This window comes from Salvelinus sp. IW2-2015, linkage group LG1 (genome assembly GCF_002910315.2).
Source record: "Salvelinus sp. IW2-2015 linkage group LG1, ASM291031v2, whole genome shotgun sequence".
NCBI lineage: Eukaryota > Metazoa > Chordata > Actinopteri > Salmoniformes > Salmonidae > Salvelinus > Salvelinus sp. IW2-2015.
In genome coordinates this window covers 7,041,076-7,057,696 of record NC_036838.1, presented here as the reverse complement: position 1 = coordinate 7,057,696, position 16,621 = coordinate 7,041,076, and the positions used below count along the sequence as shown (strand labels likewise).

Genomic DNA, 16,621 nt, shown 5'->3' with positions numbered 1-16,621 from the left:
CCCAGTCTGTTCGGGTCTCTCTCCTCTCTGTGTTCTCGGTCTCTCTCTCTCTTCTGTGGTCTCGGTCTCTCTCTCTCTGTGTCTGTCGGCCTCTCTCTCTCTCTGTGTCTCGGTCTCTCTCTCTCTGTTGTCTCGGTCTCTCTCTCTCTGTGTCTCGGTCTCTCCTCTCTCTCTGTGTCTCCGGTCTCTCTCTCTCGGTGTCTCGGTCTCTCTCTTCGCTGTCTCGGTCTCTCTCTCTCGGTGTCTCGGTCTCTCTCTCTCCGGTTGTCTCGGTCTCTCTCTCTCTCTCGGTCTCTCTTCTCTCGTGTCTCCGGTCTCTCTCTCTCTCTCGGTGTCTCGGTCTCTCTCTTCTTCGGTGTGGTCTCGGTCTCTCTCTCTCGGTGTCTCGGTCTCGGTTGTCTCGGTCTCTCTCTCTCGGTCTCGGTGTCTCGGTCTCTCCCTCCTCGGTCTCCCTCTCTCTCCCGGTCTCCCTCTCTCCCCGGTCTCCCTCTCTCTCTTCCCGGTCTCCCTCTCTCTCCGTCTCCGTCCCGGTCTCCCTCTCTCTCCCGGTCTCCCTCCCGGTCTCCCTCTCTCTCCCGGTCTCTCTCTCTCTCCCGGTCTCTCTCTCTCTCTCTTCACCAGGCATCATGGAGAAGTCAAGTGGAGCCACCCTTCTTCCTGTGCCGGAGTCGCAGTCACTACCTGTCCTCTATGGAGACATTCTGGTGACGAGTGACGTCACTGACGCTATTGGGTGTCATAGGCCAGCTGTCCTCCTGGCCCTTACCAATACTGGAGTGTGTGTGTGCACATGCGTGCGTGTATATGTACTGTATGTGCGAATGTGTGTGTGTGTGTTTGAGAATAAAGGTCTGATTATAGATGAAGAGGCAGGGTGGAGTGTGTGTCACAGGATGAGAGTGTGAGTTTGTGCATGGTATGTGTGTGCGTGCGTGTGTGTGGGTGAATAAAGGTATGATTATGGATCTTGAAGAGGCAGGGTAGAGTGCATGTTCTGAAGGCGCCTGGGTGATGGCACTTGTTTTTTTTTATCCCTTGACGGTTTAAAAAGGTAAACCACTAAGTTCCTCAGCTCAATACACAGAGTACTTAGAGCTGGTGAGATATGAGAACGAGGAGGAGGAGGAGAGGACCACCCAGTCTAAGGGGAGAATCCTAATTTCCACTTAAATTAGATTTTTCACTTAGTCATGCATTGATGTCAATGGGAGACTAAGTGAGAAGTTAGATGAATATTCAGGGGTGAATTCTAAGCGTTAGGAATCTCGTCGAGGTGACGAGCCATGCGTAAACGTGATCCTTATCGGATCCTATTACTGCTGCGTTTGGGCTTCTAAGACTAAGTACCGAATTCCTTCATAGAAGCCAAGTTAAACAGCTTCACGTCATGGCAATTCAGCATTGTATTACTGTGTATTCACATCCCCGGAGGTCCGATCAACCAAATGAAATCAAATCAAAAGACGTGGGAATGCAGGGCTGAGTACAGGATCGTTTAGTCTGTTCTAAGTGTATGTTATACACACAGACAGACGAAGGACGGATGGACAGACAGGCAGGCAGGCAGGCAGGCCGACAGATACGCACGCGCAATACTTGCCATTATGTTGCTTTTCCTAATGGGCTTTTCTCACATCCCACAAACATGTCACTCCAAGCAGACAACATACGTCATATAGTCCCAGCACACTATCAAACATTGCTCTCAGTAAATAGCCACAAAACACAGATTCATATAATTAGAATGGTCACACACTGAACAAAAATATAAATGCAACATGCAACAATTTCAAAGATTTTACTGAGTTACAGTTCATGTAAGGAAATGAATAAATTGAAATAAATGCATTAGGCCCTAATCTCCAGCAGGAATATTTCACTGGTCATCCCCAAAGCCAACACCTGCTTTAGCCGCCTTTCCTTCCAGTTCTCTGCTGCCAATGACTGGAACTAATTGCCAAAATCACTGAAGCTAGAGACTTATATCTCACTCACTAACTTCAAGCATCAGCTGTCAGAGCAGCTTACCGATCACTGCACCTGTACACAGCCTATCTGTAAATAGCCCATCCAACTACAACATCCCCATATTGTTATTTTTTGTTGTTGTTGCTCTTTTTCACCCCAGCATCTCTACTTGCACATTCATCATCTGCACATCTATCACTCCAGTGTTAATGCTAAATTGTAATTATTTCGCAACTATAGCCTATTTATTGCCTTACCTCCCTAACCTTACTACATTTGCACACACTGCATATAGATTTCTATATTGTGTTATTGACTTTACATTTGTCTATCCCATGTGTAACTCTGTGTTGTTGTTTTGTCGCACTGCTTTGCTTTATCTTGGCCAGGTCGCAGTTGTAAATGAGAACTTGTTCTCAACTGGCCTACCTGGTTAAAAAAAGGTGAAATAAATATTAAAATCAAATAATCTATGGATTTCACATGACTGGGAATACAGGTATGCATCTGTTGGTCAGAGATAACTTAAAAATAAAGGCAGGGGCGTGGATCAGAAAACAAGTCAGTCTCTGGTGTGACCACCATTTGCCTCATGCAATGCGCGACACATCTTCGCATCGAGTTGATCAGACTGTTGATTGTGGCTTGCGGAATGTTGTCCCACTCCTCTTCAATGGCTGTGCTGGATATTGGCGAGAACTGGAACGCGCTGTCGTACACGTCGATCCAGAGCATCCCAAACATGCTCAATGGGTGACATCTGGTGAGTATGCAGGCCATGGAAGAACTGGGACATTTTCAGCTTCCAGGAATTGTGTACAGATCATTGGGCCGTGCATTATCATGCTGAAACATGTGATGGCAGCAGATGAATGGCACGACAATGGCCCTTAGGATCTCGTCACGGTATCTCTGTGCAATCAAATCGCCATCGATATGATGCAATTGTGTTTGTTGTCCGTAGCTTATGGCTGCCCATAGCCTATGCTTTACAGGGAACCAATAAGCAGGGCAATGCAAACACACTGGCAAAGTTGTCCTTGTCTGCCTGCCTGGGCAAATGCACTACATTCACATCATAAGAATGAGGCAGGTAACTTTTAGACCAGATAGCTGCATCTGTACCTCATATTAATTTAAATGACTTATGTAAGTAAATGTGTGATAGAAATGTCATAATTTGCTAACGTTAAAAGGTTTATTTTGGAGGATTTCCGCATAACGACAGTCATAACACTGCCAAAGAACGATAACATTAGCTGTTATGAAATGACTCCCCAGGTGTTGCTAACACCTAGCCAACATAAACCTCTTCAAATCAAGAAACTACTTCCACCAGCGAGGTCCAGCTTCATCACAGCTTTCCTGGCTCCACCATAGCCCACTAAAACACGTTTCAGTATAAGGAGAGAGCTCCGCATCCTGTTTGGCTGCCAGTGCATTTAACATTTAGCAGTCTGTCCACTTTAGACGGGCCCTAAACGGCGCTCCAATCTGGCTGTCTGTTGATGGGAAGAGCAGTTAGCGAGCTAGCACTAACCATTTGTGAGAAGAGCAGTTAGCGATTTAGCTATGGGAATATTTGTGTGTGTGTGTGTGTGCCTCATAGCCACAGCGCAGCCGAACCCAGTGGGACTGTCTGCCAGTAGGAATATCAGCAAGCCGCTGCTCTGCACTGAAGCCCAATAGAGTAAACAGAAGCAGAATGTTCCAAGGAGAAGCCAGCCAAAAGCCAAAAACCCCTTTGAAGCAGAACTGACTGAGTGAAAGTGACACTTAGTTGAAGGCTGCTTAGGAAGGCTACCACCAGCCAAGGGATGAGGGATACATCGAGACACAAGTAGTCAATTGGAATAGACGTGGGTCTGTGTTTGTTAGCAACATGGCTTGCCACTCTTTGCTCTCTTCTCCTTCCTCCGACAGCGTCATATGATGGGTGCCAACACAGAGTACTTGATGTTTTAGGGCTGCCCAGTGGTATCTCCTTGACGTTTTGTAGGCCCGGTGCCAATACTTTCAAAACGGCACTCACCATCCTACTTTGATCCCTTCGCTATCGCTGGTTTGGTGTTAAGCTATACAGAGGAACCCTTACTCTCACCTATTCAAAATAGATTAGATTACTGATTGCATGAAGGGGTGGAGGATAAAACAATGCATTTCAACATCAGAACAGGGCTATACAGTACAGTACATGGGTCCTCCTATCTCCACTTCCTAGTGCTATTTTCTCTCTGTAACTCGGATTGGATTGTGCACGTTTGAAAATGGTCCACTTCCTTTCCTTTTCCCGATTCCTTCCACCTCCCCTGCATTTGAGTCACACATAATTTTACACTAGCAATTACGCCGACGGAGGGAAGCCACCCTCGAATTATACACACACACACACACGTCTGGTCTGGGAGCTTGGCAGCCAGCCGGGCGTATGACTAGGCCATGAAAAGTGACCTCACATTTCGGAGGGAAACAAGTTTCTCTGCACTAAGCTGAACTGCAATTTTCATATCTAACAAAACATTTGGGGATACATAATATGTTTTTAGAGTGAACTCTCAATAGTGGAAAATTGAGGGCAAGTGCTGTATGACAAGTACATGACTTGGCATTATCAGTTCCCCAGAAGAGCAAACGTAATGTTAACAGTGTGTGTTTTACCCTTTGGAAGGAACTATGCCGAAGACCACTACCCTATTTGATTGAATATTTCCAGGGTTGCGTCCATCTCGTGGGTGATAATGTGATAAGTGTGTGTTGAGGGAACGCGATTTGATTTAGTGATCCCGGCGTAACCAGTTAAATGGACTGACTGTGTGTACATATTTCCAATTTCCTACAGCCCTGTTTGTGGTGTGGGGGTATGGTATCCATATTTTTATTCGGGGAGGGAATTTCACATGTATTGTAAGTAATTACACAAGCAGCAAATTAAATTGTAGTCATCGTACTGAATCCGAATGTGTACCAACACAGAAAAGACACCGTAGGACTACACTACTAAATACATGTGTATGTGATTATTACGTAACTACAGCTACATTAGCTACAATTAGCATAAAGAGGGAACTGTTTCCTACAACATCACATGTCGAAGAAACACAAAAAATACAGCACAATGTTATTCAGTAGTATCAATAGTTTGGCCTTGAAGTAAGATGCGGTACCACTTTATGCAGTAGCACTAAGCATATTGCCTTATTGGACAGCACCAAAGGTGGTCCATTCTATGCCTGACTGAAATCATCCGATACAGAACCAACAGTTAAACACACACACACACACACACACACACACACACACACACACACACACACACACACAAAAGAGAGAAAGACATGAAAATTGAGTCGTGACTCACTAAACACATGTAAAAGAGAAACCTGTGTTTCTGGCTAAGCCCACACAGATATACCCCTGGGTATGTTTAAAAAGTTTTTTTCAAAAATGGACAGGGTTTGTCGTGACTGTACATGGGCAGCGGCCAAAAGTAGTGCACTATATAGGGAATAGGGTGCTATTTGGAAATCACACACAGTATTGATCTGTATACCAAAGGGAATTGACCCGTGTCTCTGTAGGCTGCAGACTGGAGGCTTTTATTAAGTGATAGTTGCCTCACCACATGATGTCTCTTGGCTGCTGTCACTCAAAAACAGACAATGGGGATTTTTGGTATGACAACCAGTTCACTTCCTCTATTGAAATGTGAACAGGTGTTTTTACAATAGAATGGTTTTCAAAGCCTGGGCCTATTGATGCGATTGACAATTGTGTAGATCGAAATCGATGTAGGCTCCGGTTAGAGGGAACATACATGCACAAGAACGAACACACACACACAGATTGCCAGGAATCAGCGGTGATGACTGCCCGGTGGGAGCGAGCCATGCTGTGAATGGATTTGTGGCCAGAAGCGGTTTCTTACTTATCAATCAATATGGGGCTGTAACAGGCAACTGACAGCTAAAGTGGCTGGGGACTGATGGTTGGGACTGATTGTGAAAAGGTAAGAGGAAGCTCTGTCAGCCATTACACACCATAACCCCACTGGGGAAGAAGGCAACGGATGTGCCCGAAATGGCACCCTATTCCCTTCATAGTGCACTGATTTTGATCAGATCCCTGTGGGCTTTGGTCACCATTAGGGCACTATAAAGGGAATCGGGTGCATTTGGGACACACCTTGAGAAATAGATTTGTCTGAGAGATGGTCCGGTCTGGAGGCCTACCTGTGACCTGCAGCTTGTCCCCTGTGATGTCACACTTCAGGTAGAGGCGTCCCCTCCTCTCGGTGTGGTCCGTCCCGCACATGCTGGGCACGTTCATCACACACTGATTGTGCACGTTCATGTCGCAGGCTGAAGGGATGCAGACACACAGGAAGACAGACAGAAAGAGAGAGACGGCATTAAAGAGGTACCAGGAGAGACGGAGAGACAAACAAACTAAAAAAAGTTGGTTTAAGCAAAAACTGATGTGCTTTATTTATAAAGTCAAAAGGCCAGGTGTTGCTAGGGAATCATTTATATCACAAAACTGATTTCATCCTGAACAAATTGTAACTGTGCTGTTTACATGTGAAAACATGGATACTGTATCTCAAAACACCCATCGGCATCTACAAACATAGTCTCAAATCAAAATCAAATCAAATGTTATTGGTCCCATACACGTGGTTAGCAGTTGTTAACTCGAGTGTAGCGAAATGCTTGTGCAGCGAAATGCTTGTGCTTCTAGTTCCGTCAGTGCAGTAATATCTAACAAGTAATCTAACAATTCCCCAACAACTACCTAATACACACAAATCTAAAAGGGGTGAATGAGAATATGTACATTTAATATATGGATGAGCAACGACAGAGCGGCATATGCAAGGTGCAATAGATGGCATAGAATACAGTATATACATGAGTAATTAAGATATGTAAACATTATTAAAGTGGCATTGTTTAAGTGACTAGTGATCCACTTATTAAAGTGGCCAGTGATTGGGTCTCAATGTAGGCAGCAGCCTCTCTGAGTTAGTGATTGCTGTTTAGCAGTCTGATGACCCTGAGAGAGAAGCTGTTCTTTAGTCTCTCGGTCCCAGCTTTGATGCACCTGTACTGACCTCGCCTTCTGGATGATAGTGGTGTGAACAGGCAGTGGCTCGGGTGGTTGTTGTCCTTGATCTTTTTGGCCTTCCTGTGACATCAGGTGCTATAGGTGTCATGGAGGGCAGGTAGTTTGCCRCCAGTGATGCGTTGTGCAGGCCGCACCACCCTCTGGAGAGTCTTGTGGTTGAGGGCGGTGCAGTTGCCGTACCAGGCTGTGATACAGCCTGACAGGATGTTCTCGATTGTGCATCTGTAAAAGTTTGTGAGTGCTTTTGGTGACAGGCCAAAGTTCTTCAGCCTCCTGAGGTTGAAGAGGCGCTGTTGTGCCTTCTTCACCACGCTGTCTGTGTGGGTGGACCATTTCAGTTTGTCTGTGATGTGTACGCAGAGGAACTTAAAAATGTTCCACCTTCTCTACTGCTGTCCCTTTGATGTGGATAGGGGGGTGCTCCCTCTGCTGTTTCCTGAAGTCCATGATCATCTCCTTTGTTTTGTTGACGTTGAGTTTGAGGTTGTTTTCCTGACGCCACACTCCGAGTGCCCTCACCTCCTCCCTGTAGGCTGTCTCGTCGTTGTTGTTGGTAATCAAGCCCACTACTGTTGTGTTGTCTGCAAACTTGATGATTGAGTTGGAGGCGTGCATGGCCACACAGTCATGGGTGCACAGGGAGTACAGGAGGGGGCTGAGCACGCACCCTTATGGGGCCCCAGTGTTGAGGGTCAGTGAAGTGGAGATGTTGTTTCCTACCATCACCACCTGGGGGGCGATCCGTCAGAAAGTCCAGGACCCAATTGCACAGGGCGGGGTTGAGATCCAGGGCCTCCAGCTTGATGATGAGCTTGGAGGGTACTATGGTGTTGAATGCTGAGCTGTAGTCATTGAAAAGGCATTCTTACATAGGTCTTGTCCTAGATGGGATAGGGCGATCGTCTCTGGACCTGTTGGGGTGGTATGCAAACTGAAGTGGGTCTAGGGTAGCCGGTAAGGTAGAGGTGATATGATCCTTGACTAGTTTCTCAAAGCACTTCATGATGACAGAAGTGAGTGCTACGGGGCGGTAGTCATTTAGTTAAATTATCTCTGCCTTCTTGTGTACAGGAACAATGGCGGTCATCTTGAAGCATGTGGGGACAGCAGACTGGGATAGGGAGTGATTGAATATGTCCGTAAACCAGAGATGGGACCAAGTCATTGTTTTTCAAGTATCAAGTCAAGTCTCAAGTCTTTAACTTTGAGTTTTGAGTCCTAAACAAGTCATAATGTGCTCTTTTTTTCACCTTTATTTAACCAGGTCGGCCAGTTGAGAACAAGTTCTTATTTACAACTGCGACCTGGCCACGATAAAGCAAAGCAGTTCGACACATACAACAACACAGAGTTACACATGGAATAAACAGACATACAGTCAATAATACAGTAGAAAAGGTCTATATACAGTGTGTGCAAATGAGGTAAGATAAGGGGCTTAAGGCAATAAATAGGCCATGGTGGCGAAGTAAATACAATATAACAATAAAACACTGGAGTGATAGATGTGCAGGATATGAATGTGCTACGCGTGCTCTTCACCAAATGTAATACCATTTCATATTTTTAACACGAGTAATAGTTAGTATATTACATTTATGCAAATCATGAATGCTTTTAAAAAATATCTATATATTTATTACTTTCCAAATAAACATTATATTTCCATGGAAACACATGGGTAGCCATGAGAAAGATACCCCCCCCCCAATAGTGATCGACTATCGAGGATCGCTATGGGGCGCAATCGGGTGATGTAAGCTTGTACACAATCGCCCAACCTTGTTTTAGGAACATCAGGCAGGATTTAGGCTACCAACTAGGCTACCAACCAGTTGTAGCTCAATCTTGGGTGCAATGATCACGTTCCCGCACTGACTGCCTGTGTGGAGGCTCATTGATTTAACTTTACGCTAGCCTACATGATACACTAGTAAAGCAATAAAATATATAGCTGTCGGCTATATTAGCCACGACTTAACGTTCTTCGTGCTGCTTCAAATGTCGAACAAAGTTGGAAATTGTTGCACCTCCATCTGTAATTTTCTTCCCGCATGTTTTGCAAGTTGCAATCCGTTTTTTGTTGATACAGCTTTGTCTTTACAGCCGAAAATAATAATTTTGGGTATGATCTTTGCAAAGGCTCCATCTGAATTCACCCGCCGATGTTCCTCTGCACTGCCACGCACAATTTGATTGGCTGCTGTCCGATTCATGTAATCCGTTAAGTGAAGAGTAGATGCGCTGCACACTTTTTTTAGTAGCATATTCTTTAATATTTGGGCTTGGGGAGGGTATCAAGTCAGGTCGAGTCATAAGGCTCAAGTCCAAGGCAAGTCACGAGTCATTGGTGTTAAAGTCAAAGTCGAGTCCAAGTCATCATATTTGTGACTCGAGTCCAAGTCATGTGACTCGAGTCCACACCTCTGCCGTAAACACATCAGACAGCTGGTCTGCGCATGCTCTGAGGACGCGGCTAGGGACGCCGTCTGGGCCAGCAGGGTTAACGAGGGTTAACACGTTTAAATGTTTTACTCACGTCGGCCACGGAGAAGGAGGGCGCAGTCCTTGTTAGTGGGCCGCGACGGTGGCACTGTATTATCCTCAAAGCAGGCAAAGGTGTTTAGTTTGTCTGGAAGCAAGACGTCGGTGTCCGTGACGTGGCTGGTTTTCTTTTTGTAGTCCGTGATTTCCTGTAGACCCTGCCACATACGTCTTGTGTCTGAGCCGTTGAATTGCGACTCCACTTTGTCCCTGCCATAATCCCAGACCTCTTTCCATGGTTAAATGCGGTGGTTCGCGTTTTCAGTTTGGCCCGAATGCCGCCATCCATCCGCGGTTTCTGGTTAGGGTAGGTTTTAATAGTCACAGTGGGTACAACATCTCCAACGCACTTCCTAATAAAAACTCACTCAACGAGTCACCGTATAGGTCGATGTTGTTCTCTGAGGCTGACCAGAACATATCCCATATTGCCTCTAGTCTATAACGTGGCAACACACAATTAAAAACAAATGATGATAATCTAATTTGCAGTAGGATTAGAACAGCCAGCATGTGCCAAACTCATTTTCCACCATAACCTAATCCCTATTTACATATAGCCCCGAGTCATAATTAGTATTAAACGCCAGCTCTGGTGAAGAGATATGAGGCACTATTTACCATTGAATTAATCATTTGTGCTTTATCACATATGAAAATCATAAACTTGAGGGAACTGTACTAATAAAAGGCCCGCAGCAGCTTTGATAATGTATATTTAAAGATCTCTGGATAGAGTGAATCATGTGAATCGTGTGTGGGTTTCAGAGGGGAAACTGCTGGAAGGAATGGACAGAAAACGGAAATGCAGTTTTAAATAATGGAAATCATCATTGGGCAATATTACAGAATTGTAATTGAATGTCATTGTGTCCTGTGCAGTATGAGTGACGTCAATAAAGCTATGTTTAAATATACTTTGAACACATCTAAAGCCTTGTTTCCATTGGAAGTTTGAAATCAACCCGGGTTGGGCCTCGGTGGGTTAGCTCATATTGTGTTTCCACTGCTTCCAGAATTTAGAAATTATGTCATGTTGCTAGGTAGCCAATGTGACTGTGTAGCTAGCTTTGCTAATGTTGCTAGCTAGCTACCAACATTTTGTAGAAAGTCCTTTTGCTACAACTAGCTAGATAACTAGCCAGCTAGCAAGATGTTGAAGAAAGAATTGAATTCACCCTCACCACGCTGTAACTAAGGTTACCCCATACTCCTGCCAGTGCTTGCCAGACTCAGAGCCATGTATTCATAAGGAACAAAAATATAAATGCAACATGCAACAATTTTGACAATTTTACTGAGTTACAGTTCAAATAAGAAAGTTAGTAAATTGTAATACATTCATTAGGCATTAATCTATGGATTTCACATGACTGGGAATACAGATATGCATGTTTTGGTCACAGATACCTTTAAAAAATGTATGCCTCAGAATGGCCTCAGGATCTCGTCACGGTATCTCTGTGCATTCAAATTGCCACCGGTAAAATGCAATTGTGTTTGGTGCCTGCCCATACCATAAACCCACCACCACCATGGGGCACTCTGTTCACAACGTTGACGTCAGCAAACCTCTCGCCCACCCAATGCCATACATGTGGTCTGCAGTTGTCATGCCGGTTGGAAGTACTGCCAAATTCTCTAAAATGAGGTTGGAGGCGGCTTATGGTAGAGAAATTAACATTAAATTGTCTGGTAACAGCTCTAATGGACATTCCTGCAGTCAACATGCCAATTGCATGCTCCTTCAAAACTTGAGACATCTATGGCATTGTGTTGTGTGACAAAACTGCACATTTCAGAGCTGCCTTTTATTGTCCCCAGTACAAGGTGCACTTGTGTAATGATCATGCTGTTTAATCAGCTTCTTGATATGCCACACCTGTCAGGTGGATGGATTATCTTGGCAAAGGAGAAATGCTCACTAATAGGGATGTAAACAAATTTGAGCAAAACATTTTAGAGAAATACGTTTTTTTTGGCATTTGGAACATTTCTGGGATCTTTTATTTCAGCTCATGAAACATGGGACCAACACTCTACATTTTTGTTCAGTGTAGCTTGCTAGCTAGCTAACCAAGAAAACCAGACGACATCAACCGCGATGGGTGTAACATCATCGCTCCACTATTGGTTAGATTGGCCATAGCCAGGTGCACCGCGTGCCCGCTTAAGGTTTATATCGCAGGTTGTGTATAGTGATCCCCAGGCTAAGTGGATGGAGAGATACATTACTCACTGTCACACTTCATCCCCTGGTGGATGAGACCATACAGGAGAGAGCCACAGTGGTCGCAGAAAGTGGGGCTGCCATAGGTGTGGATCTTAAACTTGTGCTTGGTTCTGGGGTCCTGCAAAGACAAAAGAGACATGGTGAGTAGTTGGTTAAGTGTGAGCATGTATAATACGCAGTACGATCAGAGTGGTATGCCACAGAAAGAAAAGGTACCCAAAACATGTAGAGTTTGAAAAAAGTGTTTTATTAACTCCAGTCTGTACAGTTCAAGTTCCTTTTCCACAGATACAGTAATGACTGAAAAGCTGTTCAACTGAGCCAGACATGGCAGGATATGAAAAATATATGAGAGCAATAATTGGAGTCGATACATGAGATAACGAGATGAGTCTGCGCTAGTCATTTCATTTGAATGAAAAACTTTTAAAAACTTGTACTGTCTATATAAAGAATGTTCTACAGCACAGGCTTGAAAAAGTATCTTTCTATGAGGAAAAGAAGCAAACATGAAATGAATTAGACAAGGCTAAGGGCAAAATCATTTCTGCAAGGACTGTTCTAATATTGAAATAGGGCCATTTTTTACAGAATTCAAAATGAGAGGATATTGTACTTTTCTAAATAGAACCATCACAATCTCCAAACCTCTAATTCTATTTTGCACGGACTCGCTGCTGTTAAATGGTCTGTAAAAAAAAAATACAATAAAAAGCTGTCAAAAGCATGTCCCGCGGGCTGAGAACTCCCAGCGCTGATCGTGCATTGATTGCAATCGGCACGCTTGCTTTTTACATTTTCATTAACCGCTCATACGTGGACCAATACTCACGTGTCCAATTAATTACCTTCAGCCACACTTGAGGTGAAAATCCAACTTCTGCAGTCGGTCAATCACTGTAGACTGATTGTCTGAGCCACAGCCATGGCTGCACCTTATGTTACATTTGCATACAAAGCCTTCAGAAAGTATTCACAGCCCTTGACCCTTTTTCACATTTTGTTGTGTTACAAAGTGGGATTAAAATGAATTTAATTGTCATTTTTGGTCAACGATCTACACAAAATACTCGGTAATGTCAAAGTGGAAGAACATTTAGAAATTTCATTTAGGATTGACATAAAGGGGTTGAATACTTATAGACTGAAGAAATTTCAGCGGTAATTTTTTTTTTATGGAATGTTTTTGGGGAATAAGTAAAGGGGTGTGTGTACTTTCTGAAGGCACTGTACTGCGACACACAAACAAATGGAACAGTGACTTTGTAGCAGTAGCATACACAACATTATATTGCGAACTGGTAATAGCAGCAAAAACAGTCTACAACTGTACATACCAATAAGCTTTGTTGTAATTGGGCGAGAATGTGTCACTCCGGAATTGGTTTGTGTGAGGCAAAGTGCAACAGACCATGGCCTTCATGTACCAGTTCAGTACCTGGCTAATCCACAACCCCGCCCTCCAGGCGATGCTGGTGCATTTAAATCAGTCTTATACACTATTAATGATTTGGTATACATTGTGAAAAAAAAATGGTTTTCATGGAGAATCACAGTATATCAATCTGTTTCAAAGAGAGTAGGTGAGAAACTGATTGGATGACTAACAGATGTCGGAGAAGTCGAGGATAGATATTATACACCGATGTTGACTTGGGGTTTCACTAGAGTTGTAGACATGTTCTAGTAATGTATATCATTATAAAATAACATGTATGAACTGACGTCAGTACCCCCCGGGTGTTCAGAGTAGAAGTTGGCCTTAGACACAGACCTAGGATCAGCTTTCACTCCTCAAACTGGAACTTCAACAATAGGAGGAAAAACAAAACACTGATCTTAGAGCAGTGTATACGGGCAACTCCATCCTACTACACTACTTTTCAGAGGGAGAAAATAACCAAACAATCCTTAGTGAATGGTTGGTTACTACGGTCATTGACATGACAACATGAGTCATAATAGGATACGAAGTGCTCAAAGAGCTCAAATGAGTAGTAATTTAAACAACCTTTGATACGCCTCTATCTTTCATACTTGCAGGCCACGGTTGACTGACACGGAGAGCGTTGGGCATCTTTTCCTTGTTTCCCTCTACAATGAGCCATGTGTGTATCAAAGCAGTAGACTTCTGACACCATATTACCTTCTGACATGATTATCTCTCCTTGCTTATCACTGGATCATCAAGGACAGCTCTGAAGTCAGTATACAGCCCTCCAACAGCCATCTGCAACACCTTGATAGGTGTGCTGTGAAACTGATCCCAGACCAGGACCGGAGCATTACTGAGGCCCAAAGAGCATGGTGTGCCAATGTAATATACCTCTAAGATCAAATAGGATAATATGTCCAAGATCAAATAGGAGTGTTGCCCTTGGAGCATGGAGCATGGTGAACAAAGATAAAAAGGTCCAAGCAAGTGTAAGAGATCAGAAGGATAGAAAACGTGTCCAGGTATTACAGCCTATCATAGATCAGTATGGTAGGTAGACTCCCTGGAGCAGTAGTACTACATGTAGAGTGTGAACAGCTTCACTATGGTGTCTGGTTTTCTGTTATAATCTCCAAACGTGACCATGTGTTTACATAGCGGGGTTAACAGCCCCTGTTTAGAATCAGGACAACGGTAAAGCTTTACGAGACGCAACACCTCATCAGATCCTTGTCCGTACTGGAGTATGGATAGTCAAATCACGGCAATTATCACAAGGACTCACTTTTATATCCACGGAGAACAGGAAGTTAGAAATAACAGAGTTTAGTCCTACAGGGGGCGGTCAGAACAGAGTATGCCGAGCTTCGCTGGAAATGAAATCTATTGTAAATCCATTGCCCATCGTAAGAATGTAATAACGGAAATAAATAAATAAAACCGTATAAGAGAGATAGAAAGTCAATTACGATGTTCAAAGAGATGTTGATAATACCGCCATTAAAGAGATCATGAGATAAAGTAAAGAAGAAGATGAGATGGGGCTCTACATGGAGAACATCTACTTCGTACCTACAGGCTGCGGCGTCATGAAACTGTGTCGGCCGGTTACTGTCATGCAAAAGAGTGCCGGGCCCACGGTAATTGACCGTTAATTAACATAAACACATTTAGTATCTCCAGGCCTCAACGCATACAAGTTGCTGATGTGCGCCTTTGCAACATGTACTTTTAAAATAGTATAATAAATCAATTGAATATACGCCATCACAATAAATCCACAATTTATTTTAGTCAGGTCTAAAGAAACATTATTATATGAAGAAAAGGTATTTCAGATGAACAGAATATGAGTTGGCCTACTGTATGTTAACTGGCTATACGCCATGCCATATGCTGTAGCCTTGTTCATTTAGCATGTTGAGCATAAAAGTGATCATTTGGAAAAAGGTGCTATATAATGCTAGGATTTAGAGTTATCTGGCAACTAGTTGTGAATGATACAAACCTTAGAAATTCTTAGAAATCTGAATATGGGCTGCATGATGCGACTATAGGCTACTGATGATTTGAGAAAGTTGCAAAAAAAGCATGCATTCTCTGTTACTTGCCTCAGGCTGCACACGCTGTTCCTCTCATCAAGTGATCATACTTTCACCCATCAGATTATTCACAATTTAATCTCGTCTGTACTAATATGTAAAACTAGTTTCGATTTAGAATGGCCCATTATCCGCCCAAATTCTGTATGCCATGGGCTCTCCAACCTTGTTCCTGCAGCTACCCAGTGTTTAACTTAGGAAACCAAGTGAAATCTGTCCGGGAACATCGATAGTAACATACTGTAATGACCTGACTAGATCATAAATGAACAATTGTCCAGACATAGGATTGAGTTTGCGAATCGACGGTTTATTAAACCAACTTTACACAGGCTACTGTTTGGCCGTAGCCCACGCCAAATAAATGACAGATAACCCACAAGCCAATCGTGACCTTCTCTTGTGAAGCCCAGATGTAAAAAGAGGGAGAACAAAGGCCAAACTGGGTCTTAACCTCCAATGCTCCATCCCCCTGCCCAACCCCCTCCACGCCACTCCGCCAACCGCCAGGATGCCCGGGCATCAGAACATTCCAGGCATTCCCGTGATTGGCAGATAGCAGGTTGATTGACATGTCGGACCCCGCGAACACTGGGCACTGGTCAGTACAACACAACCACCTCCTAGCCTAACACACAGCTGTCTGTGCGGGTCGCTACAATACTTTCGCAACGAAACATATTTCGGCACCTTCTGCACGCTCGATAAACGAATAAAGGAGAAAGAGGAGGAGATGGACATGAATGGTGGTGAGATATTGTAAGAAACTGTATTAGATACTGGTAACTTGTTTTAACCACTTCTCAACATAAGCTATACTTGGCACAACATGCACCCATCCCCCACTATACCCCCACACTTTGTACCCTAATAAGTAACCACAGACCCACACACTCAACCCTCCCCCATGAATAGGCCCCTGTTAAAACAGACGCACATGCATTCTGCTCAAGGATGAGACTTTAAGACAAAGAACTGTGGGAAGGGCCAATGGAAACGTCGACATCAGSCCGYACAGGACTACCCACGACCCAGATCGACCAATCMGAAGGCCAGACMACAAGATCAACCTACTTTYCTTGWTGCKTATATAATCWGRARYAARTGTTTAGAGGRCTCTCTTRCGACGATTCCATACGAGTCAGACAYAAGGYGCCGTGCTGCACGATTTACTAAGATATTTTTACATATGAATAAACCGCCTTATTATACCAT

General features: G+C 43.9%; 1 protein-coding gene across 2 annotated transcripts in view; it reads right to left on the bottom strand.

The window, feature by feature from the left end:
• Nucleotides 1–16,621, bottom strand: part of LOC111957424 (protein kinase C alpha type) — a 213,159-nt gene that overhangs the window by 85,706 nt on the left and 110,832 nt on the right. For both annotated transcript variants that reach the window (XM_023978280.2, XM_023978348.2), the window contains exons 4-5: nt 11,876–11,987; nt 6,198–6,326 (exon numbers count right to left, since the gene is read on the bottom strand). In XM_023978280.2, coding sequence (XP_023834048.1) covers nt 6,198–6,326; nt 11,876–11,987 — 241 coding nt within the window. The remainder of the gene's footprint in view (nt 1–6,197; nt 6,327–11,875; nt 11,988–16,621) is intronic.